The 21,842-nt window shown below is 39.9% G+C and overlaps 1 protein-coding gene across 1 annotated transcript in view; it reads right to left on the bottom strand.

Annotated features, from left to right (window-relative positions):
• Positions 1-304: 304 nt before the first annotated feature.
• Positions 305-21,842, bottom strand: part of KDM4C (lysine demethylase 4C) — a 606,931-nt gene continuing 585,393 nt past the window's right edge. The window contains exons 20-22 of the mRNA XM_069764494.1: positions 17,161-17,280; positions 7,591-7,683; positions 305-3,703 (exon numbers count right to left, since the gene is read on the bottom strand). Coding sequence (XP_069620595.1) covers positions 3,527-3,703; positions 7,591-7,683; positions 17,161-17,280 — 390 coding nt within the window. The 3' untranslated portion in view covers positions 305-3,526. The remainder of the gene's footprint in view (positions 3,704-7,590; positions 7,684-17,160; positions 17,281-21,842) is intronic.

Genomic DNA, 21,842 nt, shown 5'->3' with positions numbered 1-21,842 from the left:
GTATTTATAGCTCAATCTCAAAAAACGGGGTGACAGGTTCCCTTTAACTCATCAACAAGTGAATTAGGTTTACTTTGGTCAAGAAAACATTGTTTTAGTTTCATGAGATACTTGTTAACAGAGATTGTCGTTATTTGTACATCTAATGGCCATTCTGTATTTCATGCCTTCCTCTTAATCTTGAGTAGTCATATTCCGTTGTCATTTTTCACATGGTACACACTGCTTTGTATTAGATAAATGATAAGACCAAGTTATCATGGACAATGCATATCAATATTAAAAAATATGCAGTGACAAGATCAAAATAGCAAAATTATTTATTCTCTTGTAGAAAAAAAGTTACAACTCCAGTAAGAACTTTGTGTCCTTACACTGAGAATGTCAGTTCAATGCAATGAAAATATTCAAGACACATTCTTAACCATTTGTATTTGCTAACAAAACTACTAATAATTACTAACTTTGCAGATTCATTCTTTTAATGATGCATTTTATAACCTACCCTAAACACTCAAATATAACAAAAGAAAACCTGTCAATTCATTTTATAATCATAAATACTATTTAAATTACAGAAAACAAAGGAGAAAGAAAAAGCATCAATATATTATTACATAAACTCTTTTCCAAAATTATTATAAATTGGGGGAGGGAGAGGGATCGTTCTATACACAATTCATAATAAAGGAAATACAAAAACATTTCCTGGACAAAAAATGTTCTTGTGCAGACTCCTACTAATGGACTGAAAGCTAAGAAAATGTAATTTATATAATAACAAAATTCTACATAAATAAAAAAAAGAAAATAAATGTTAATAGGGAAGGAATATCTAAAATAATTGTTGTGCTTGTACGGTGCTATTTGAGCATTTTAGTAGTTCCAGCAATACCAATTTCACATGAAGTTCTTGGATATTTAGAAGGTAGATTTTTTTATGGCACATTTGCATACAGTTGTACAAGTCCTGCAAATATTTTGATGGCACTTGGCATAATAATTCTGGCTGCACTTGTATTAAAAGTGTACTATTGCATTTGGAAAGTCAGATAAAGAAGTCATTAAAATGATGATTACTGCTCTTCCACTCCCCAGCCAAAAAAACACAAACTAACGAAAATAATACCTACTAGCATGACTAGGTAAATATATTCTAATTTTTATATGATTTGTAAAATTATTCAAATCATACTGAAAAAAAATTCACTGCATTTCGCACAGCCTCTTTAATGAACAAACATTTTTAGCAAGACTTCAAATTCATAGTGTATAGGTAAAAAAGAAAGGAATAACTTACATAGGGCAATAAAAAAGTAATTAAAGCATTACTATAAAAAAAACGTAGTAAAGAGTAATTGGGAAAAAATAATCCAGAAAAACTAGTGATCGCCACTTTCAGTGAAAGCAATCGAATGCTACGTCACGTTTCTTTAGATCTGTGAAATATTTTGTCTTTCAAAATCTAATTTTTTAGCATTTGTTCATTTCCACAGAAGGAGAATAAAAGATTTTTTAACTTTGTAGTGCTGCCACCTACAAAAAAAATCAGTAGATTTGAGGACCAAATTATGAGACTATGTTCACTTGTGGCATTTTTATAAGTTTTTTGTTGCAGAAAAGAGGCTGCATTTAACAGTATAGTACTTGCGATTATAGAAATTTTGTTCACACAGCTTTTTTTTTCCTGATTGAATTTGAACACTGCAGTGCAATTGAAAATCTGCAGTATGTCTTCTTTTTTATATTCGTTTAGTGCTTTTTCAGCATTTTTCACCTAAAGATAACAGTGATAAAGTGTAAAAACACTACCCCCACAAAAAAAACAAAATAATTGTGCTGCGTTTTTGGTGAATAAAACTAGCTTTATTAGCATGTACTATAAACAAATTACACATGCAATCCATCTTAAAAAATGCAGCAAAAATCACCACAAACACAACTATTTGCAGTGTTTTATATGCAGTGTCTTTGCTGCAGAATAAAATGCCACGTGTGAACCTATCCTTGTGCAGCCACAACTGGCTCATACCCAGTGAAGTGACTAAGCTTGTCTTGACTTGTTATCAATAATCATTTTTATTCCTGGTTTGAGTTCCCAGTAAACTCTGTTTCGAAAACCTTTTGACTACATGACACATTTTAAGACGTACGGTTTGCTGAATATTTCCTGATCACCTAGGCAATTTACCATTTAGGATTATGCCAGTTTATGTTGCCAAATGCCTCACAAAACACAAAGGAAATCACACGATCAGTATGAACATCCTTTGGTCTAACTCGCCAAAGAACCTGTGACCATTCCTGAGTAAGGAAGACTATGTGAAGTAGATTTCATTAGAAACTAAAAAGCCAATCTAAATGAAGACTTGTCGTAAGTGGCTAAATGGAAGATGACGTAATGGTCCAGTCAATACCAACCCCCTCAGAAAAATTACTACGTAACAAACAAATATGAGAGACATTTTAATAGTAAGACTCCTTACAACTTTCTCCATTCGGTTTCTGAAATTGGATATTTACAAATGAATTGGTTGCTCGACAAATCTCTGTGAATCCAGAAGTAGAACAGTGATAAGTACACCATGAGGACAAGAATTTATCTATTTGTCAGATAAATCACTGCTTATTGCTTCACAAAACTAACTTAAAAATTGTGGAGTGCATACTGGAAAAGGGCACTGGAGGTGAATCGCTCACTCAAGCCTTGGGATTTGTCTCCTCATACACAAAAATCACTGCACAGAGGCGTTTTAAACTTGTGTCGCAACCATACATATGGAATATGTACATTAAATAAAAATATTGACCCTTGAATATTCTGATGACCATTATGATTTTGTTTTTAAATAAATGCTGGTAAGACAGCCCATCTATAAAGTTGTGTTGTAGACCATCCATATTCATATCCAGACAACATGCAGCCCTGAGTGACTAGATGGTTTTCACGTCATTTCTTCAAACACAGAAAGGGTTGTAATATGGGCCTCAAGAATAACTATGAAACAGTTAATGCATGCGATAACAAATGACTATTACTATAGCGGGGCAGTTTGGATCAGAAGGTTACACAGTACAATGTCTGTATACATGACGCTTCCAGGTGGGTACTTGATACCGCTGACATTAACATGGAAACTTCCTGCAGATGTCTCAACCCCCCCCCCAAAAAAAAAAAAAAAAAAACACACAAAAAGAGTAAGGTTGGCAAAGTCATGACTATACTTTAGGAGCTTGTGGTTTTGCTGGTTCGCAGTAAATCTGTGAAGATTTTCCCTTAATATCTTAGACATTGGATTAAGAAGTGTGTATCTGTGGGCATGTATCGAATAAATGGCATAATGTCAATTATTTCCAAGTTACCCACTGCAAGTGTGCAGATGTTACTTATGGACAGAAATTGTGACAGGGGGATGGAACCTGAATGCCTTCTTAATCCAACATTTCTCTTAATGGGTGTAGTGCAAATACAGTAACAAATGTTTTCCACACTTGGGTCTCTTGAGCTGTATGTTGTGTCAGTCAACTACTGTCCCTTGCGGGTTTTCTTTTGGAATGAACTCTTGAGAAATGTGCGATATCCAGGATCATCAACATATTCATTCTTGAACTTTACGTTCAACACTCTCTGTCTTTTTCGGTCACCTTTAATGACTTCTTCACCATAAAACGCATCTTCAAATTTCATATCTGATGCTTTGGACTGAAAGAATACAGAAAAATATATGTATAAAACAACAAATTCAACACGTGTCCTAACATAAAAGGGGCACTTCATACATAATTCACCAACTAATCTCATATAATATATACAAGACTAAGAAGAGACCCACAAGGTAATAATAAAAAAATATTTTTATTGAACAATATTAAAAAAAAAACAAGATAAAAAAGCAGGAATGCCGTATACAGGGGATGCCGAGCATCAAAATCCAAACATATTGTAATAATAGTAGGAGCACAATGGAAAACCTAAACAAGGTACATCCCCAGCAAGAAATTGTGGGAAATATATCACCATAATGTTAATAATCCATATACATGGATATAATTAAGGCTGCTAGCCAAAAATAGGTAAACATCACAGTATTAACACTATATATGTGACGCCCCAGGGTCCTGGTTGTCACAGTGGCATTGCTTTCCTCACGGGGAGAGTGATGTTACGCTTAGCAGCGATGGAGGATTCCTTTTGACAGGTAATCAGCACATACAACAACATTCTGACTCCTGGCCTGAAGGGGCAGCTCTACACCCGACTTAAGGGGAGCTGCTCTCGCTGGTCGGGAGGAGGAGATAGTTGCTAGGCAGTTAGGAAGATTTAGACAGTTGGTGCTGGACAGAGACTGGAGAATTCTGAGGCAGAAGGACGAGGGAGGGGCCGTATAGCCTAAAGTGCTGTAGCTCCTAGATGGTGAGATACAGAAGGAATAACAGCTTTTAGCTAACGTCCCGGAGAGCGAAGCACAGGAGAGTGACAACAAGGGAGAATAGCTGCAACCGGGCTACCTCCCTGATAGAGCGCAGATACCGGTAACCGGAAGATGGAGGTTGTGTCATACTCTAGGAGGTACAGCAGAAGCCGGTAGGACAGCTAGACTACACGTAATCTGTCCGCCCTAATACCCAGGAGACACAGTGACACATAGAGCCCGGGTCATGATAGAGACCCTGAAAAAAGGCTTGAGTCACCTGTTATACAGGTTTGTGTCCCACTTCACTAAAGGACAGAGATAACTGAGAGCACCTTGCTAAGAAGCCATAGGCAGTAAGGGACTACAACAACACCGCACTAGAAGGAAAGCTTTTAACTCCACCTAGTAAAGCTGGACTCTGAAATCGCTTCCAAGCTGGCTGCACCCTGCCTATACCTGTGATCTGGTGCCTTGGACTGTGGCTGCCTGCTACCATCAGTAAACCAGGTAATAAGACTGCACAACTGTGTCCTTCGTTCTTTACTACACCACTCACCATCTTCCATCTATTCACTGGGAGCCCTGGGGACCTACTTCACCTGTGGGACGTTATACCGTCTGGCTGCCATAACATCACCCCAGAGGACTCCATTTTAGCAGTGATGATCACCTCTGACCGAATACCACAGGTGGCGTCATGAACTTTATTTATTTCAAAAACCCCTTTAAAGACTGTCCCTTTAACATGGGCGCCCAGGGCCACAGACCGGGTCACTACCGCCGTGACACATCCCTTTAAGTACTGGACCTGGTACCGAGTAACCCACGGCCCTGGCGGGCGTTCTCTCTCTCTCTATATATATATATGTACCGTATTTTCTGGTGTATAAGACGACTGGGTGTATAAGACGACCCCCAACTTTTCCATATAAAATATGGAGTTTGGGATATACTCGCCATATAAGACGGGGGTCATCTTCTACGCCCAGTCATCTTATACGGCGTGTGCGGTTCGGATGGTTCCCAGGGTCTGGAGGAGAGGAGACTCTCCTTCAGGCCCTGGGATCCATATTCATGTAAAAAAAAAGAATAAAAATAAAAAATATAGGATATACTTACTCTCCGACGGCCCGCGGCTCTCAGCGGTGCAAGCGGCGGCCTCCGTTCCTAAGGATGCATTGAGCGAAGGACCTTCGATGACGTCGCGGTCGTGTGGGCAAGCATAAGCTAATGGACTAAGTTGAAACAGTGATGTGTATGTACACAGCTATTAAAAATCAAAGGTATTTACCTATTGTGGTGCTCCAAGCGGCCCCTCACCCTGACGCACGTTTCGCAGCCAGCTTCTTCCGGGAAGCTATATATATTACATATAGCTATCCATGGATATGGATTATTACCATTATGGTGATATATTTGCCACAATTTCTTGCTGAGGATGTACATTGCTTAGGTTTTCCCTTGTGCTGCTACTATTATTACAATATGTTTGGGTTTTGATGCTCGGCATCCCCTGTATACGACATTCCTGCTTTTTTTATCTTGTCTTTTTAATATTGCTCAATACAAATTTTTTTTATTATTACGTTGTGGGATCTCTTCTTAGTCTTGTACATATTATATGAGATCAGTTGTTGAATAAAACAACATAAGCCAGATAGCTTCCCAACAATACAATGCCCTATCATTTTTCTCAGGAAAAACAGGCCCTTAAGTATGTACCGTAAACAAAAGATCTAAAGGTACCGTCACACTAGACGATATCGCTAGTGATCCGTGACGTTGCAGCGTCCTGGCTAGCGATATCGTCCAGTGTGACAGGCAGCAGCGATCAGGCCCCTGCTGTGATATCGCTGGTCGGGGAAGAAAGTCCAGAACTTTGTTTCGTCGCTGGATCTCCCGCTGACATCGCTGAATCGGCGTGTGTGACGCCGATTCAGCGATGTCTTTGCCAGAGCAGAGAAGCACAGCGCCGGGGACAGACAGCGGTAGGTAAGTATGTAGTGGTTGTTTTTTTTACTTTTACGATGGTAACCAGGGTAAACATCGGGTTACTAAGCGCGGCCCTGCGCTTAGTAACCCGATGTTTACCCTGGTTACCGGCATCGTTGGTCGCTGGAGAGCGGTCTGTGTGACAGCTCTCCAGCGACCAAACAGCGACGCTGCAGCGATCCGGATCGTTGTCGGTATCGCTGCAGCGTCGCTTAGTGTGACGGTACCTTAAAAAACAGACTGGACAACCTCCATCCAATTTTCTGGCTGCAGTAGGTTAGCAATAGAAAAAAAAAAGGAATGGCAGGCATGTAAACGCCTTCTGTTGCGGATCCATTATGTATCAACTTTGGATGTGAAATTTTAAAGAAAAGGCATTTTCCAATCAAGTCTTTCATGGTCATAGAATTGCATGACCCTCTGGGGTATTTTTGTATATTTTTCCCCAATTAGCATATGTTATTTCCATTAAATGGTCTGGGCAGAAATGAAATCTGTCAGTAGGATTAACTCCCCTAAGATGTTTATATGGGCATGCAGGTTATAGGAAGCTGAATAACATGATACCTTGATTATTTAACAGATATCTACGATCTGATGTCTATATGTACATGACCGTTTCCAGGCTATAGGAAGGATGTCGCCTGGAAGATAACTCTGCCCCTAGAGCTTGTTTTACATGAAGGGGAGTAACCAATGTGAGACAAGTAACCAACACACAAAACAGAAAAAAAGAACTGTCTTCTTGCAAACAAATTTTTGAAGGTAAATGAGCTCTGCTGTATTGTAACAGTATTGTAGCCCTGTCTGCCTGTGAGCTGGAGGCTGGAGCTGAGAGGAACCTGCAGATGTATCAGGTATAATCACACACAGCTCTGCAGTGAGATCAGGAGAGCAGCCATTATATATCACACTGCTAACCATTACATATCACACTTACTATCTTCCATCTGCCCCAGAGCCTGGAACAAGTCATTATATAAAGTGATAAAAGAGGATTTCTCAACAACAAAGCTTCTGTTATGACACACACAGGGATGACCGTTTTCTGCATTCTATAACCTGTATGCCCATAAATATAGGTTTGATAGGTCAAATGTGGTCACAGATTCTCTTTAAACTTCTCCCCATATCATATATTGAAACAAAAGCTAAAGTAAACACAAACTATAAGATGCCTTACATAACGAGACTTGATCTTCTTAGGAAGTTCCTCATCCATTGTGTAAATATCTTCTCTCTTTGTGACAATTTGTGACCCATCTTCAAATTCGACCTATAGGGGGAAGAAAAAAAACCATTTGAACTGAGGTGACCACAAGCAATCCTTTCACCAAAAAGTGTAAAAATATGGCTAGAAAATGAAAAACCCAGAATCAATGCAATCATTATCATTGGCAAAATAGAAGTAAAATCAGGTTGTAAATCATATGAAGCCAGGGTGACTCCTGTTTTGTTTGTTTTTTTACGGAACATCAGACCATTATGAATTATCAATTGCTAGTTGAAAATATAGAATATATCAATACACAGAGAACAAACAAATTTTAGCATCACATACACCTTTAATGGAAACCATACACTGGCTCATTTACCATGCAAAGGAAGCTTCAGCAAAGTTTTGCATGTTTTTTTTTTTGTTTAAATTCCCATAGTTGTGATAACAGCCAGAGCTACTTACTGCACTTGTACTACAGCCATCCCTTCTTCATAAATGGTCATGTGGCTCCTCACAGACTCAACAGCAAAACATGAACTCTAGATAATACTTTTTTTCCCCACTTCTGGTGGGGGGACCTGAAGTACAGATTGGAGATTTGTTCTCTGTGTAGATCTACCTGTTTAGTCATCACTGCGCTTGCAGGGGATGTTGTGCTTATACAAGTGATTACATTTTGCACAGTTCATTATATGGTTGCAGCAAATTTTAGCCTGGCAACTCAAATGACTCTTTTTGCACTTAAAAAGAAATTTGAGATATTTTAGGCCCAGACATCATTTTGACCTATTTGGTGAGTTTCAGAAAGTTTAGTGGTTTATTTCATAAGGTCTCCATACACAAAAATTTGAGAAGCCAGATATATGGAATACCACAGTCAGCCTTATAGAGGCTTAAAGGAGTGGTCTGGTGAGAACACAGATTTTATTTTATAAGGGGGAGGGGATATTCGATAGCTGAGACTCCAACTGCTCACCAGAATGAAGCACCTTTATGGTTATTAAAATGGAGAAGCAACGTGCTTATCTGACCACCGCTCCATCCATCCTCTACGAGGATGTCAAGCACTGCACTCTTCCTTTACCCTCTGAGAATGAATGAATGAAATAGTAGTCAAGAATTCACAGTGCAGCTCCTTTCTAACAGGGATACAATTACTCCATTATGACAATAATTGGGGGGTTCCACCGGTCTATAACTTATAACCTATCCTACAGCGAAAAACTTTTTTCACTGGTTTAAAGATGATTTTGAAAACTACAGAATCAATTGCCTATTTTAGAATAGGTCATCAATATCAGATTGGTGGGGGCCTGAATACCACTATAACCTGGAACATACTGTACATGTATCACAGGGCAAAGTGAAAAGAACTAAATGAATTAAAACAATAATTTGAAATACACAATCTGGTTCAAATTTGAATATTAGCACAGTAAAAAAAACAGTACATTTTTAAATAGACATTTTCATCTAACTTAAGCAAACTATTTTTAAAGCCAGTGAATATGTTGGACAAAACATTCACTGACTATATAAAAAAATGTATACAAATCTTCTCAGCCCCAGCAACAGACAGTTCAAAAATATGCATTTTTTGGCATATGCTGCTTGTTTAGTTTCTGTACTAAGCTTTCTTATGCAACTTGAGCTTTCAAAATGGGGTTCACATTGCATTAGTGGCAGTTCGCTAACGGAATCCGTTACATAGCGCCACTAACGCAATGTAACGGATCCATTAGCGCAGCCATTGACCGCAATGTATCTAATGCATTGCTAACGTATGCCATTTTTGGCATGCGTTAGCGATGTCCCGTTATTTTCTGACGGACCTCTAATGCTGCTTACAGCGTTTTTCGGTCCGTTCTAGCTAGCGCAGATCGGGCATCTGCGCTATCGGGATCGCTATACGCAATCCCTTTTTGTACATTGCGTTACCGCATTCCGTTAGCGTATGCGCTAAACGGATTTCACTAATGCAATGTGAACCTAGCCTTACGGGCCATTGATAAAGTTCTGGTTTTGTGAAATAAACAGATGCCTGGAGCATCTGGATAGAGAATGAATGGAGAAGTGGCCAAGATGCGTACAGCTGACTCCACTCAGGCCTATGGAAGTATACAACCCCTGGCAAAAATTATGGTATCACCGGCCTTGGAGGATGACCATTCAGTTGTTTAATGTTGTTTAAAAAAGCAGATCACAGACATGGCACAAAACTAAAGTCATTTCAAATGGCAACTTTCTGGCTTTAAGAAACACTAAAAAAAAATCAAGAACAAAAAATGTGGTAGTCAGTAGTGGTTACTTAACCAAGCATAGAGACAAAATTATGGAATCACTCAATTCTGAGGAAAAAATTATGGAATCATGAAAAACTAGCAAACAAAAAAACACTCCAAAACATTGCTAGTATTTTGTTGCCGCACCTCTGGCTTTTATAACATCTTGCAGTCTCCGAGGCATGGACTTAATGAGTGTCAAACAGTACTCTTCATCAATCTGGCTCCAACTTTCTCTGATTGCTGTTGCCAGATCAGCTTTGCAGGTTGGAGCCTTGTCATTGACCATTTTCTTCAACTTCCACCAAAGATTTTCAATCGGACTATTTGCAGGCCATGACATTGACCTTGTGCGTTTTTTTTTAAAGGAATGTTTGCACAGATTTTGCTCTATGGCAGGATGCCAGGATGCATTATCCTCTTGATGATTTCATCATCCCCAAACATCCTTTCAATTGATTGGATAAGAAAAGTGTTTAAAATATCAACATAAACTTGTGCATTTATTGAATATGTAATGACAGCCATCTCCCCAGTGCCTTTGCCTGACATACAGCCCCATATCATCAATGATTTGGGAAATTTGCATGTTCTCTTCAGGCAGTCATCTTTATAAATCACATTGGAACGGCACCAAACAAAAGTTCCAGCATCATCACCTTGCCCAATGCAGATTCGCGATTCATCACGGAATATGACTTTCATCCAGTCATCCACAGTCCATGATTGGTTTCCCTTAGCCCATTATAACCTTGTTTTTTTCTGTTTAGGTGTTAATGATGGCTTTCGTTTAGCTTTTCTGTATGTAAATCCCATTTCCTTTTTTTACAGTTTGGTCACAGACGTTGACTCCAGTTTCCACCCATTCGTTTCTCATTTGTTTTGTTGTGCATTTCCTGTTTTGGAGACATATTGCTTTAAGTTTCTGGTCTTGACACTTTGATGTCTTCCTTGGTCTACCAGTATGTTAGCCTTTAACAACCATCCCATGTTGTTTGTATTTGGTCCAGATTTTAGACACAGCTGACTGTGAACAGCCAACATTTTTTTGCAAAATTGCGTGATGATTTACCTTCTTTTAAGAGTTTGATAATCCTCTCCTTTGTTTCAATTGACATCTCTCCTGTTGGAGCCATGATTCATGTCAATCCACTTGGTACAACAGCTCTCCAAGGTGTGATCACTCCTTTTTAGATGCAGACTAACGAGCAGATCTAATTTGATGCAGGTGTTTGTTTTGTATATGAAAATTTACAGGGTGATTCCATAATTTTTTCCTCAGAATTGAGTGATTCCATAATTTTGTTCCTATGCTTGGTTAAAAAAGTAACCATTACTGACTACCACATTTTTTGTTCTTGATTTATTATAGTGTTTCTTAAAGCCAGAAAGTTGCCATTTAAAATGTCTATGATATGCTTTTTTTTCCTACAAAATTAAGCAACTGAATGAACATCCTCCGCCTAGGCCATTGATTCCATAATTTTTGCCAGGGGTTGTAGAAAAAAAAAGTCAAGCAAGCCTATCATTGTTCACCAGATTTATAAAGAAAACTCCTTACCCTGAAGCCCCATCTAAAATTACTGGCATACGAGGTTTGCGTGTTAATTACTGAAAATGGTTAAACACATTTTTTGGATATGTTTACATGACTTATTTTTTCCCCACACAGATTTTGAGTGTATATATTCCACATTAAAATTCACAAGAAATATGCCTTGCCCTCTAAATATCAAGGATGTCAATGTTTTCCATGTGAAGTTGAAATCCACATTGTGGCAAAAAGAAAGTGCAAGGGAAGAGCTGTACAATTACAAGGGCGTGTAAAGCCCTCACTTTTATTAGGTACTAGATGGTGGCCCGATACTAACGCATCGGCTATTCTAGAATATGCATGTCCACGTAGTGAGTTGCCCAGCCGCACAGTATATTGCCCCACCCCACAGTATACTGCCCCGCCCCACAGTATACTGCCCAGCCACACAGTATACTGCCCAGCCACGTAGTATATTGCCCAGCCACGTAGTATATTGCCCAGCCACGTAGTATATTGCCCAGCCACGTAGTATATTGCCCAGCCACGTAGTATATTGCCCAGTCACGAAGTATATTGCCCAGTCACGTAGTTTATTGCCCAGCGACGTAGTATATTGCACAGCGACGTAGTTTACAGCACAGAACCACGTAGTATACAGCACAGCCATGTAGTATACTGCCCTGTCACGTAGTATATTGGCCAGGCACGTAGTATATTGCCCAGCCACGTAGTATATTGCCCAGCGACGTAGTATATTGCACAGCGACGTAGTATATTGCACAGCGACGTAGTATATTGCACAGCCACGTAGTATATTGCCCAGCCAAGTAGTATATTGCCCAGCAACGTAGTATATTGCCCAGCCACGTAGTATATTGCCCAGCCACGTAGTATATTGCCCAGTCACGTAGTATATTGCCCAGTCACGTAGTATATTGCCCAGCGACGTAGTATATTGCACAGCGAAGTAGTTTACAGCACAGAGCCACGTAGTATACAGCACAGCCACGTAGTATACTGCCCTGTCACGTAGTATATTGGCCAGTCACGTAGTATATTGCCCAGCCACGTAGTATATTGCCCAGCGACGTAGTATATTGCCCAGCGACGTAGTATATTGCCCAGCCACGTAGTATATTGCCCAGTCACGTAGTATATTGCCCAGTCACGTAGTATATTGCCCAGTCACGTAGTTTATTGCCCAGCGACGTAGTATATTGCACAGCAACGTAGTTTACAGCACAGAGCCACGTAGTATACAGCACAGCCACGTAGTATACTGCCCTGTCACGTAGTATAATTTATTAGATCAGAGCCACAAATGTCCAATCACGGACAGACAAAACTCCCAACAACGGCATAAATAATTAGAGAAAAGGAGTCCAAACGCTGCCAAATAGATCAATAAAATATTTCAAACATTTATTAAGTAGTAACATACAATCAAAAGAGCAATAGGTAAAATTCTATAATACATGTAGGGTTACTTATGTGAAGGGTACAGATAACAATCACATACCACACCAAAAAGCTAGTACGACTTAAGGTCCAAGGTTCAAAGCGTAAGACAAGTCTATCAAAAGTGAAAAAAACCTTCATTCAGTCCCACTGGGAACCTATGTGAAAATAGCGGTCACAGACGGTATACAGGACTGGACCTTACCCATGTCAGTCGTGGTGTGAATGTGCGGATTGCCAGCCCCACGTAGTATATTGGCCAGTCATGTAGTATATTGCCCAGACACGTATGTAACAGGTTAAAAAAAAGAGTTAAAATAAAAAATAAACATATACTCACCTTCCGAGGGAGCCCTTGTAGTCCTGTTGCCTGTGTGCGGTGCAAGCGGCAGCTTCCGGTCCCAGGGTTGGATGAGCGCAGGACCTGTGATGACGTCACAGTCACATGACTGTGACGTCATGGAAGGTCCTTCTCGCATACCATCCTTGGCCACGGAACCTCCCGCTTGCACTGCCGAGGACAGGACGTGACAGCGGAAGGTGAGAATAACTTTTTTAAATTATTATTTGTAACATTATATCTTTTTACTATTGATGCCGCATACGCATCATCAATAGTAAAAAGGTGGTCACACAGGGTTAATAGCTGCGTTAATGGAGTGCGTTACATCGCGGTCCATTAACGCTGGCATTAACCCTGTGTGAGGGCTGACTGGAGGGGAGTACGGAGCGGGCACTGACTGCGGGGAGGAAGGAGTGGCCATTTTTCCGCCGGACTCTGCCGGTCGCTGATTGGTCACAGCAAAACAGCCACGACCAATCAGCGACTTGGATTTGCATGACAGACAGAGGCAGCGACCATCACTGCATCACTAAAGAAACATATGGTATCTTTATTTCTAAAGAAATGAATAATTATGAGGAAGAATAGAATAATAGCATATCCCAACTTATGAAACACTGAGCAAATTTTATAAAACCACCTTAATTCCTTGAAATAATGAACTATTTAGTCACAGAATAGAAGGAAGCATGAGGTCTGCAGTCAGAAGCCAACTCTGCAGGGGCCTCCTAAGTTTAACTCAGCATATAAGTAGCTGGAACTAAAATGGGACTCTAAATGTCTGTGTTTTCTGCCTCAGGAATTTCCATTAACCATACAGTCTGTTTAAAAGATAACCTGCAATGTATTATCAGTATTTAAAGTGCCACATATTAATGCAGTTACAGCTAAAACTTTTGCATACCCATCTATCAACCTTTCTTTATTCTTTATTTAATTTCTTTCTCATGTTTGCTTCGGATTCAACGGCTAGCAAAAATTAATTGAATAGCTTTCAGTTCTTTGCAGACTGTCTACGTGTAAAAGGTGAAGACAACCTGAGTGACATGCCTTGAGATACTGTTAAACTAAACCAATGTCTACAACACTCCGCTCTAAAATGCTCATTTCTAAAACATAAGACGCTTCCTCCTGTCCAAATTGATATTTAATCTAACATGAAGGTTTTTTTTGCAGAGAATAAGAAAAATAATCCAGCAATGTGTAGAAAATAGTAAAATATGTCAAAACTATATTCTGAACATAAAGGATAGTTTCCAAAAGTTTCCACTGCAAACAGCTCACATTCTGCGGCAGTTTTTTTTTTCTACTCCACAGCATGCCCTATTCTGTCATGGAGATGCCATGGATTTTCATCAATTTTCATTGATTTCTGCGCAGAAAGTGAGATCTGCAGCTATTTTACACCAAAATCAGAAGTGAAAGCCACAAATGTAATTTCTGCCCCAAATACTTAACATGTGCTCATACCCTTAACACTTCCTGCAAAAAAAAAACATGACTTCATACAGCAATTTCGATGGAAATAATAAACTTATAGCTCTTGGAAGAAGGGGAGCAAAAAACAAAAGTGCAAAAACAGAAAATCTCCATGTCAAAAATATATTTGAAGCAAAACAGGTGGTAAAATATTTAATAACATAAGCATACTATTATATGTGTTGTTATTTTATATAATAGTATGCTATTATGTTGGAAGCTACGGGACCAGTGTGGTGGCTGTAAAGTACTATATGAAGATGCTGGAGGGTGAGTATAAGAATGGGGGCACAGGGCTTATATTTAAAGCACCACTCCAGCACTGAAAAATAACACTGGAGTGCTGCTTTGAGATGCCATTGGGAGAACTATAACTCCCAGCATGTCCTGCAGATCCTATGGCATGCTGGGAGTTATAGTTCACCACAGAAGTGGCAGAATGCTTTATTGTGTGTTGTAGTGACTAACCTTTTAATTGTGGCAGCCAGCCACACTGTGGTGGGGTAAAATGCTGGAGCATCCCAACCCATGACCCCACAGAGCGCTCCCTCTTGTTGTCTCTCCACAGCACAGGAGTAGTGTGGTGTCTGCAGGGCCTGTGAGGACATCAGAAGAGGGAGGGCTCTGTGCTGCCATGTGATGCTCCAGCCCGCCCTCTTCATGACATCACACAGATCCTTGTGCTGGAGCACTTAGCATCCATCCAGGACAGCCAGACAGGTATGCAGTGATCTTGTCCCCTCTGGCCCCTGCTGCTGCTGCCTCCTCCACCAGACACACAGATCTCCCCAGCTGCTGCAGGAATCCAGCACTGGGGAAACCATGTGTGTCCCTGTGAAGGAGTATTCATTTGCTGCTTCTGACTCAGCTACTACTGACTAAGCTCCTGGCTTAGTGGACAGGTGGGCGGGGAAGCAGCTAATGAATATTCACTGCACTTTAATGATCAGGACCATGTGGTTTCACCAACACTGATTCCTGAAGCCAGGCAGGGACATTTTTCTGCCTCCCGCCTCCCAGTGCAATCCCACTCCCTGCTGCCCCCTCCCCACGTTACATCCCTACCATAAGACGCACCCACACTTTCCTCTCAAATTTTGAGGAAAAAAAGTGCGTCTTATGGTCAGAAAAATATGGTAAATAAAGAACCTATAAATGGTTGGCATCTGTGTATTCGTAATGATCTGGGGAACCATATTGCCAAGTCAGATTTAGCATTTAGCGAATGTGGTAAATAAACTCCTCCCCCCCCCCAAAAAAAAAAAAAAAGATTGTGGAAGTGCACTTTTTTTGGTAATTTGACCGCACTTGGATTTATTTTGACCATTTTTACCGTTTGCTGTATAGTAAAATGAATGGTATGATTCAATGATTGAAAAGTACAACTCATCCCACAAAAAACAAGCCCTCATATGGTTATATTGATGGAAAAAAAAATAAGTTATGGCTCTGGTAAGAATGGTAGCAAAAAACGAAAGATCAAAAACTGAAAATCGCAATGTCATGAAGGGGTAAAAGAGGTGATCTAAAGTGGTCGCTTGAGGAGTTCACATGCGGGTTTCTAGCAGGGCAAGCACTTCTCTTTGAATGACAGTTCTGGTGAATAAAACTAGCATTAGTAGAACAATAAAGCTCAGCACAAGTTCTTCTATAACCCATTCAACTGTCAGTGGTTTTATTCTGGTGTGTGTGCACAGTTATCACTGTATTTTTATACAGAGATAACAGCAAGTGAACAAACAGCTTCCAACAGCAAGAGCTGAAAGCAATGATTAGAAACTAGCTCTAAAAGCTGCTCAACTGGTGATTTATAACTGCATCTCTTCAGAAGCTGACAGGAGAGAGGAATGAGGGGTGCAAATAACTACTGTATAGAAATCAATGGATTGGAGATTGGGATGTTAAGAATTAACCTCTCTCCAGGTATGTAGCTACTGAACACTCTTGAATGCAGGAGAATAACAGCAGATAAAAAAGGAAGTCAACAGCAAACTTGATTTTTTCATGCTGTCTAATTAAAGCACTTAAAAATGCAATAAAAAGCTACAACAAATCTGCACCAAAAACAAAATGGATGAAAGAAGGGGGAATGCATAAAATGCAATAATTAAAGCAAATTAGCATTATCTATTTTTTGGTGTAGACACCTGCAGGAAATGATGCATTTTACTAGCCTTACACAGCCCAGAAACAAGCTCAGGCATCTCATCTGAGCACTGGGAATGTGATTAGTAAAACTCTGAGAGGGAGGGGGGAATGGTACCAATTTGTAAAAATCCAAGGCCAGAAAAAGAACTTTACTAAAAGCCGCAGGAACACAGTTTCTCAGGAAACCAACTTTCTTATGAACCATCCCAACAAATACTACTGCTTAATATATGGTAAGTTATTCTTAATATTGAATAAAATTAAAGTTTGTAAGAAACTTCACTCACCTTGTACATGTAGACAACATTGCATCCCAGATACTTCGCTCCGTAAAGTAACCCATCAGGCCATTTTACCCGGACACCTGCTCCCAGTACAGGTGGACCAAGCTTGAGACAGTCTCTGCTCTATAAGTGGAAACAAAACACAAAGGGCATTCTAAATATGGTAAGTCATAACCAGGTATTCTATGTGAAACACTAATTTTGTCAACTAGAGCAAGCTGTGTTTTTTTTTTTTTACTGTTGAGTTTCTACAATTATTCTCAGCATGACCATAATGGTGGGTTTTGCCTGATGTTCCACACCAATTATACTCTTCCTTATCTACCGTATTACCTATTAAGTGATATTTTAATTATAATCTACTTTGCAAACCCATCCCAGAACATTAGAATCTTTTCTGAACATGCAGCATTTTGTAGGTCAGCTATGCACTGCTAGATCTTACGAGTGCAAGAGTATTGAGGCTGCAAATTATTTCCACCCTGCTGGCTTCTTTGACCAGCTGTATTCACACCATCCTATCTGCTCTTAAAATCTTGCACATGCTCAGTACAAACTGTAGTCTCCAATAGGGTGCAATAACATTTTGTTGCAAACACCACGATGACAAAAAGTTTGCATATGTGTACATGGTAGACTTGCTCAGTCTGTCATTCCAGCGTGGAGAAGATGAAACCGAATATTGATGAATGTCTGCTCAACCACCCCAGTAACAGGATTTACATATTTTCCAAGAAATCGGATATATATATCTTTTTTAAACGGAGTCTAGAAACAATTTAACAAGCAAAAAGTAGTGTTTCAAGACTGACACTGGATGAATATGGTTGTTCTAGAGGCAGATCTGCTTTAAACTGTACTATGTATATTATCACTGCATAGTTCTATTTGTAGCTCTGCTAATTGCAATTAATCTAAAGTGTACGCAGTCTAAAAGAGTGTAAGTTTACGTACACTAACATGATACTGTATCCTTATTATGCTATATATCCTTCAGAAAATGAAATATTGCTTCATACTATAGTGTAAAATGCAGAAGACCAACATGAATGAAGGGAAAGATACGGGAACATAATTGTATCATAAAGCATATCGATTCAAGTCACACGCTTGACAAGTTTATTTTATCGTGAGGACATTGTGGCACTAGGCCTGGCTCAACAACTAATAATTCATCTATCTCCCTATTTATTTCCTTTTATTTAATTTTTTAAAGCCGCATTTTTACTAAATGTAGGGTTGTTATCTACTGCACATTGTATCCTGTACTTGCATTACAAATAGCTGTGTTTTTCTCTTGACTCTCTGTAGACATCTGGTGTTGTTTCCGTAAAATTACAAATCTCTTTGTTAATGTTCCTTCCAGGAAATAATTGAGAGGAAGATAAATAACCAACAGGATAGTGACACTGGGGAGAGGCAACTTATTCCTGTTTTTTGTAAGATGTCAACTACTCCCCACCTCCAACCTGCTCCCGAAAATAAAGAATATTTTTTTTTGTGTAGAAAATAGCCTATTTCCTACAAGAATTAAACATTATATGAAACGTGCCAATTTTACCCACTACTTCCAAGCTAAGTTTTAGAGCTGTATGGAGAATACTAAAGGTACCGTCACACTTAGCGACGCTGCAGCGATACCGACAACGATCCGGATCGCTGCAGCGTCGCTGTTTGGTCGCTGGAGAGCTGTCACACAGACAGCTCTCCAGCGACCAACGATCCCGAGGTCCCCGGTAACCAGGGTAAACATCGGGTAACTAAGCACAGGGCCGCGCTTAGTAACCCGATGTTTACCCTGGTTACCAGCGTAAAAAAACAAACAGTACATACTTACATTCAGCTGTCTGTCCCTTGCCGTCTGGTTACTGCACTGACTGCTGGCCGTAAAGTGAAAGTGAAAGCACAGCACAGCGGTGAGTCACCACTGTGTGACTCACCGCTGTGCTGTGCTTTCACTTTACGGCCAGCAGTCAGTGCAGGAACCAGATGGCAAGGGACAGACAGCTGAATGTAAGTATGTACTGTTTGTTTTTTTACGCTGGTAACCAGGGTAAACATCGGGTTACTAAGCGCGGCCCTGCGCTTAGTTACCCGATGTTTACCCTGGTTACCAGTGAAGACATCGCTGAATCGGTGTCACACACGCCGATTCAGCGATGTCTACGGGGAGTCCAGCGACGAAATAAAGTTCTGGACTTTCTTCCCCGACCAGCGATCTCCCAGCAGGGGCCTGATCGCTGCTGCCTGTCACACTGGACGATATCGCTAGCGAGGACGCTGCAACGTCACGGATCGCTAGCGATATCGTCTAGTGTGACAGTACCTTAACACTTTGCTTCCTTTTACATAAAAGTGGGTTTAGAGTTTATTATTGGTAACTGTTACGGGATATGAAGACACTTACGAAATAATCAGTTCAGCGTAACTGTGGAGCCTATCTGTGACATGTCTTTACACTGCAAAAATTAGTAATGATTCGGAGATCTAGCTGTAGAAATAAGGGATGTGATAGAGTGTGAGAACTGTCATACAGAGTCAGGTCTTCCTGTATGAAACTCCTAGAATAAATATAAATGTTGGGGCAGAGATGCAAAGGTGACTCAACCTAAGCACTCTAAAGTAAAAAGATTGTCCCTGGGGAGGAAACTAAAATATCAGGAATTCCATTCTCCCTAATGCACTTAATGCTAGCTGTCTCTTCAGTTTAATGTTAGCTTCATGTACTACAGCTTTCTGGATGAATGAAAACAATTATGTTCCAAAATGCTTCTTATGAAAATGAAAAACCACTGCTTGATAAATTGATGCAAGCTTTAAGATGTCTGGAAATCTCGTCACACAAAGGTTTTAAGTAACTGGGAATAAGAATTTTGTGGCTATTTTCCAAAAGTACTACTTTAAAAGTACCGTAAACAGTCTTTAAGCTAAAAAAAAATTAAACAGTTTTTAGAACTGCTTCAATGGAAAAAGGCATTGCAGTACTGCATGAACACAAACAAACAAAAAATCACAACTGCAATTTTTACTTTGGGCTCCATAATCAGCTCCTTCACCCATTAATGACCATTTCCTGAAATAAACCCCATAATTTAATATTGTTTTCACTGAGTACGCTACCTTGTTTTGTGTTGTGGAAATTATATTGTTATGCTGTTTTTTGGTACTTACTGTGTAATTTTTATAGAATTTTTGAGATGTAATCTTAGAAAAAAAAACAACAAATATTGCAAAATTGATATTTTCACTGTACATGTTTCATGCTAAATAAACCACCAAAGGAATTCTTCCAGTTTTATGATTGTGTGTATATGCAATACGCACAGTTTTTTTCTGTCGGTTTGTAGAAAAGTCTTAATAAAGTGTATTTGGTATGTAAAGTATATTATTATTATTTCTTATTATTATAGCGCCATTTATTCCATGGCGCTTTACATGTGAGGAGGTGAGGAGGGGTATACATAATAAAAAACAGGTACAATAATCTTGAACAATACAAGTCACAACTGGTACAGGAGGAGAGAGGACCCTGCCCGCGAATGCTCACAATCTACAAGAAATGGGTGAGGATACTGTAGGTAAGGATAGAGCTGGTCATGCAGCGGTTTGGTCGATCAGTGGTTACTGCAGGTTGTAGGCTTGCCAGAAGAGGTGGGTCTTCAGGTTCTTTTTGAAGGTTTCAATGGTAGGTGAGAGTCTGATATGTTGTGGTAGAGAGTTCAAGAGTAGGGGTGATGCGCGAGAGAAATCTTGTATGCGATTGTGGGAAGAGGAGATGAGAGGGGAGTAGAGAAGGAGATCTTGTGAGGATCGGAGGTTGCGTGCAGGAAAGTACCGAGAGACGAGGTCACAGATGTATGGAGGAGACAGGTTGTGGATGGCTTTGTATGTCATGGTGGACAGGTGGATTAGTCGGGCAGCTGAGTTTAGAATAGATTGGAGGGGTGCGAGAGTGCTAGAGTATTATATATAACCAATGTACAATTACATCCTGAAAAATTTGGTGGACGGTCCTCTTTGAAGAGTGAAGGTCAGGGTAACCCCTGAGATCTGGGAGACTGAGTACAGTGGCTAGCACCAAGTATGTCCTTGGAAGCCCAATTAAAAACTCCAAGCTACCACGCACAGTGCCTATTACCTGTCTAACTGCATTGCGCCAAATGTAAAATTTGGTTGCCAAGGAGGAATAATGCTGGGAGGTTGTTTTTCAGGGGTAGCCCCCTTATTTCCAGTGACTGTAAACATTAATGCATCAGCATTCCAAGCCACTTCAGACATTTGTATCCTTTGAACTTAGGGAAGGCCTTTTCTGTTGCAGCATGACTGTGCCATAAGCTCACAAAGCAAGGTCCATAAAGGCATGGTTTGGAGTGTTTGGTGCAGAAGAACTCCACCTGTACGCACAGAGCTTTCACCAAATCTCAAATTTATTCAGTAGGGCTTAACTAGAATGAAGAGTACAAGTAAACTGAGCAGCAGTAATCAATGTGAAGTAGCAGAAGCAAAAGCAAACAAGATTTTAGGGTGTATAGAAAGATAAAATCCCGCGATCCCAACATATTCTCACCCCTTTATAAATCACATGCAGAATATGGGATTGAGTTTTAAAAAGCATATTCAGAAGTTAATGTTTGCTCAAAGGCGAGAAACTAGATTATAACAAAGGATGGAAGGCCTGTCATATG

This window comes from Ranitomeya imitator, chromosome 1, assembly GCF_032444005.1.
Source record: "Ranitomeya imitator isolate aRanImi1 chromosome 1, aRanImi1.pri, whole genome shotgun sequence".
In the NCBI taxonomy this organism is placed as follows: domain Eukaryota; kingdom Metazoa; phylum Chordata; class Amphibia; order Anura; family Dendrobatidae; genus Ranitomeya; species Ranitomeya imitator.
Note: the sequence above shows the minus strand (reverse complement) of the source record. Positions and strands in the feature narration are given on the sequence as shown.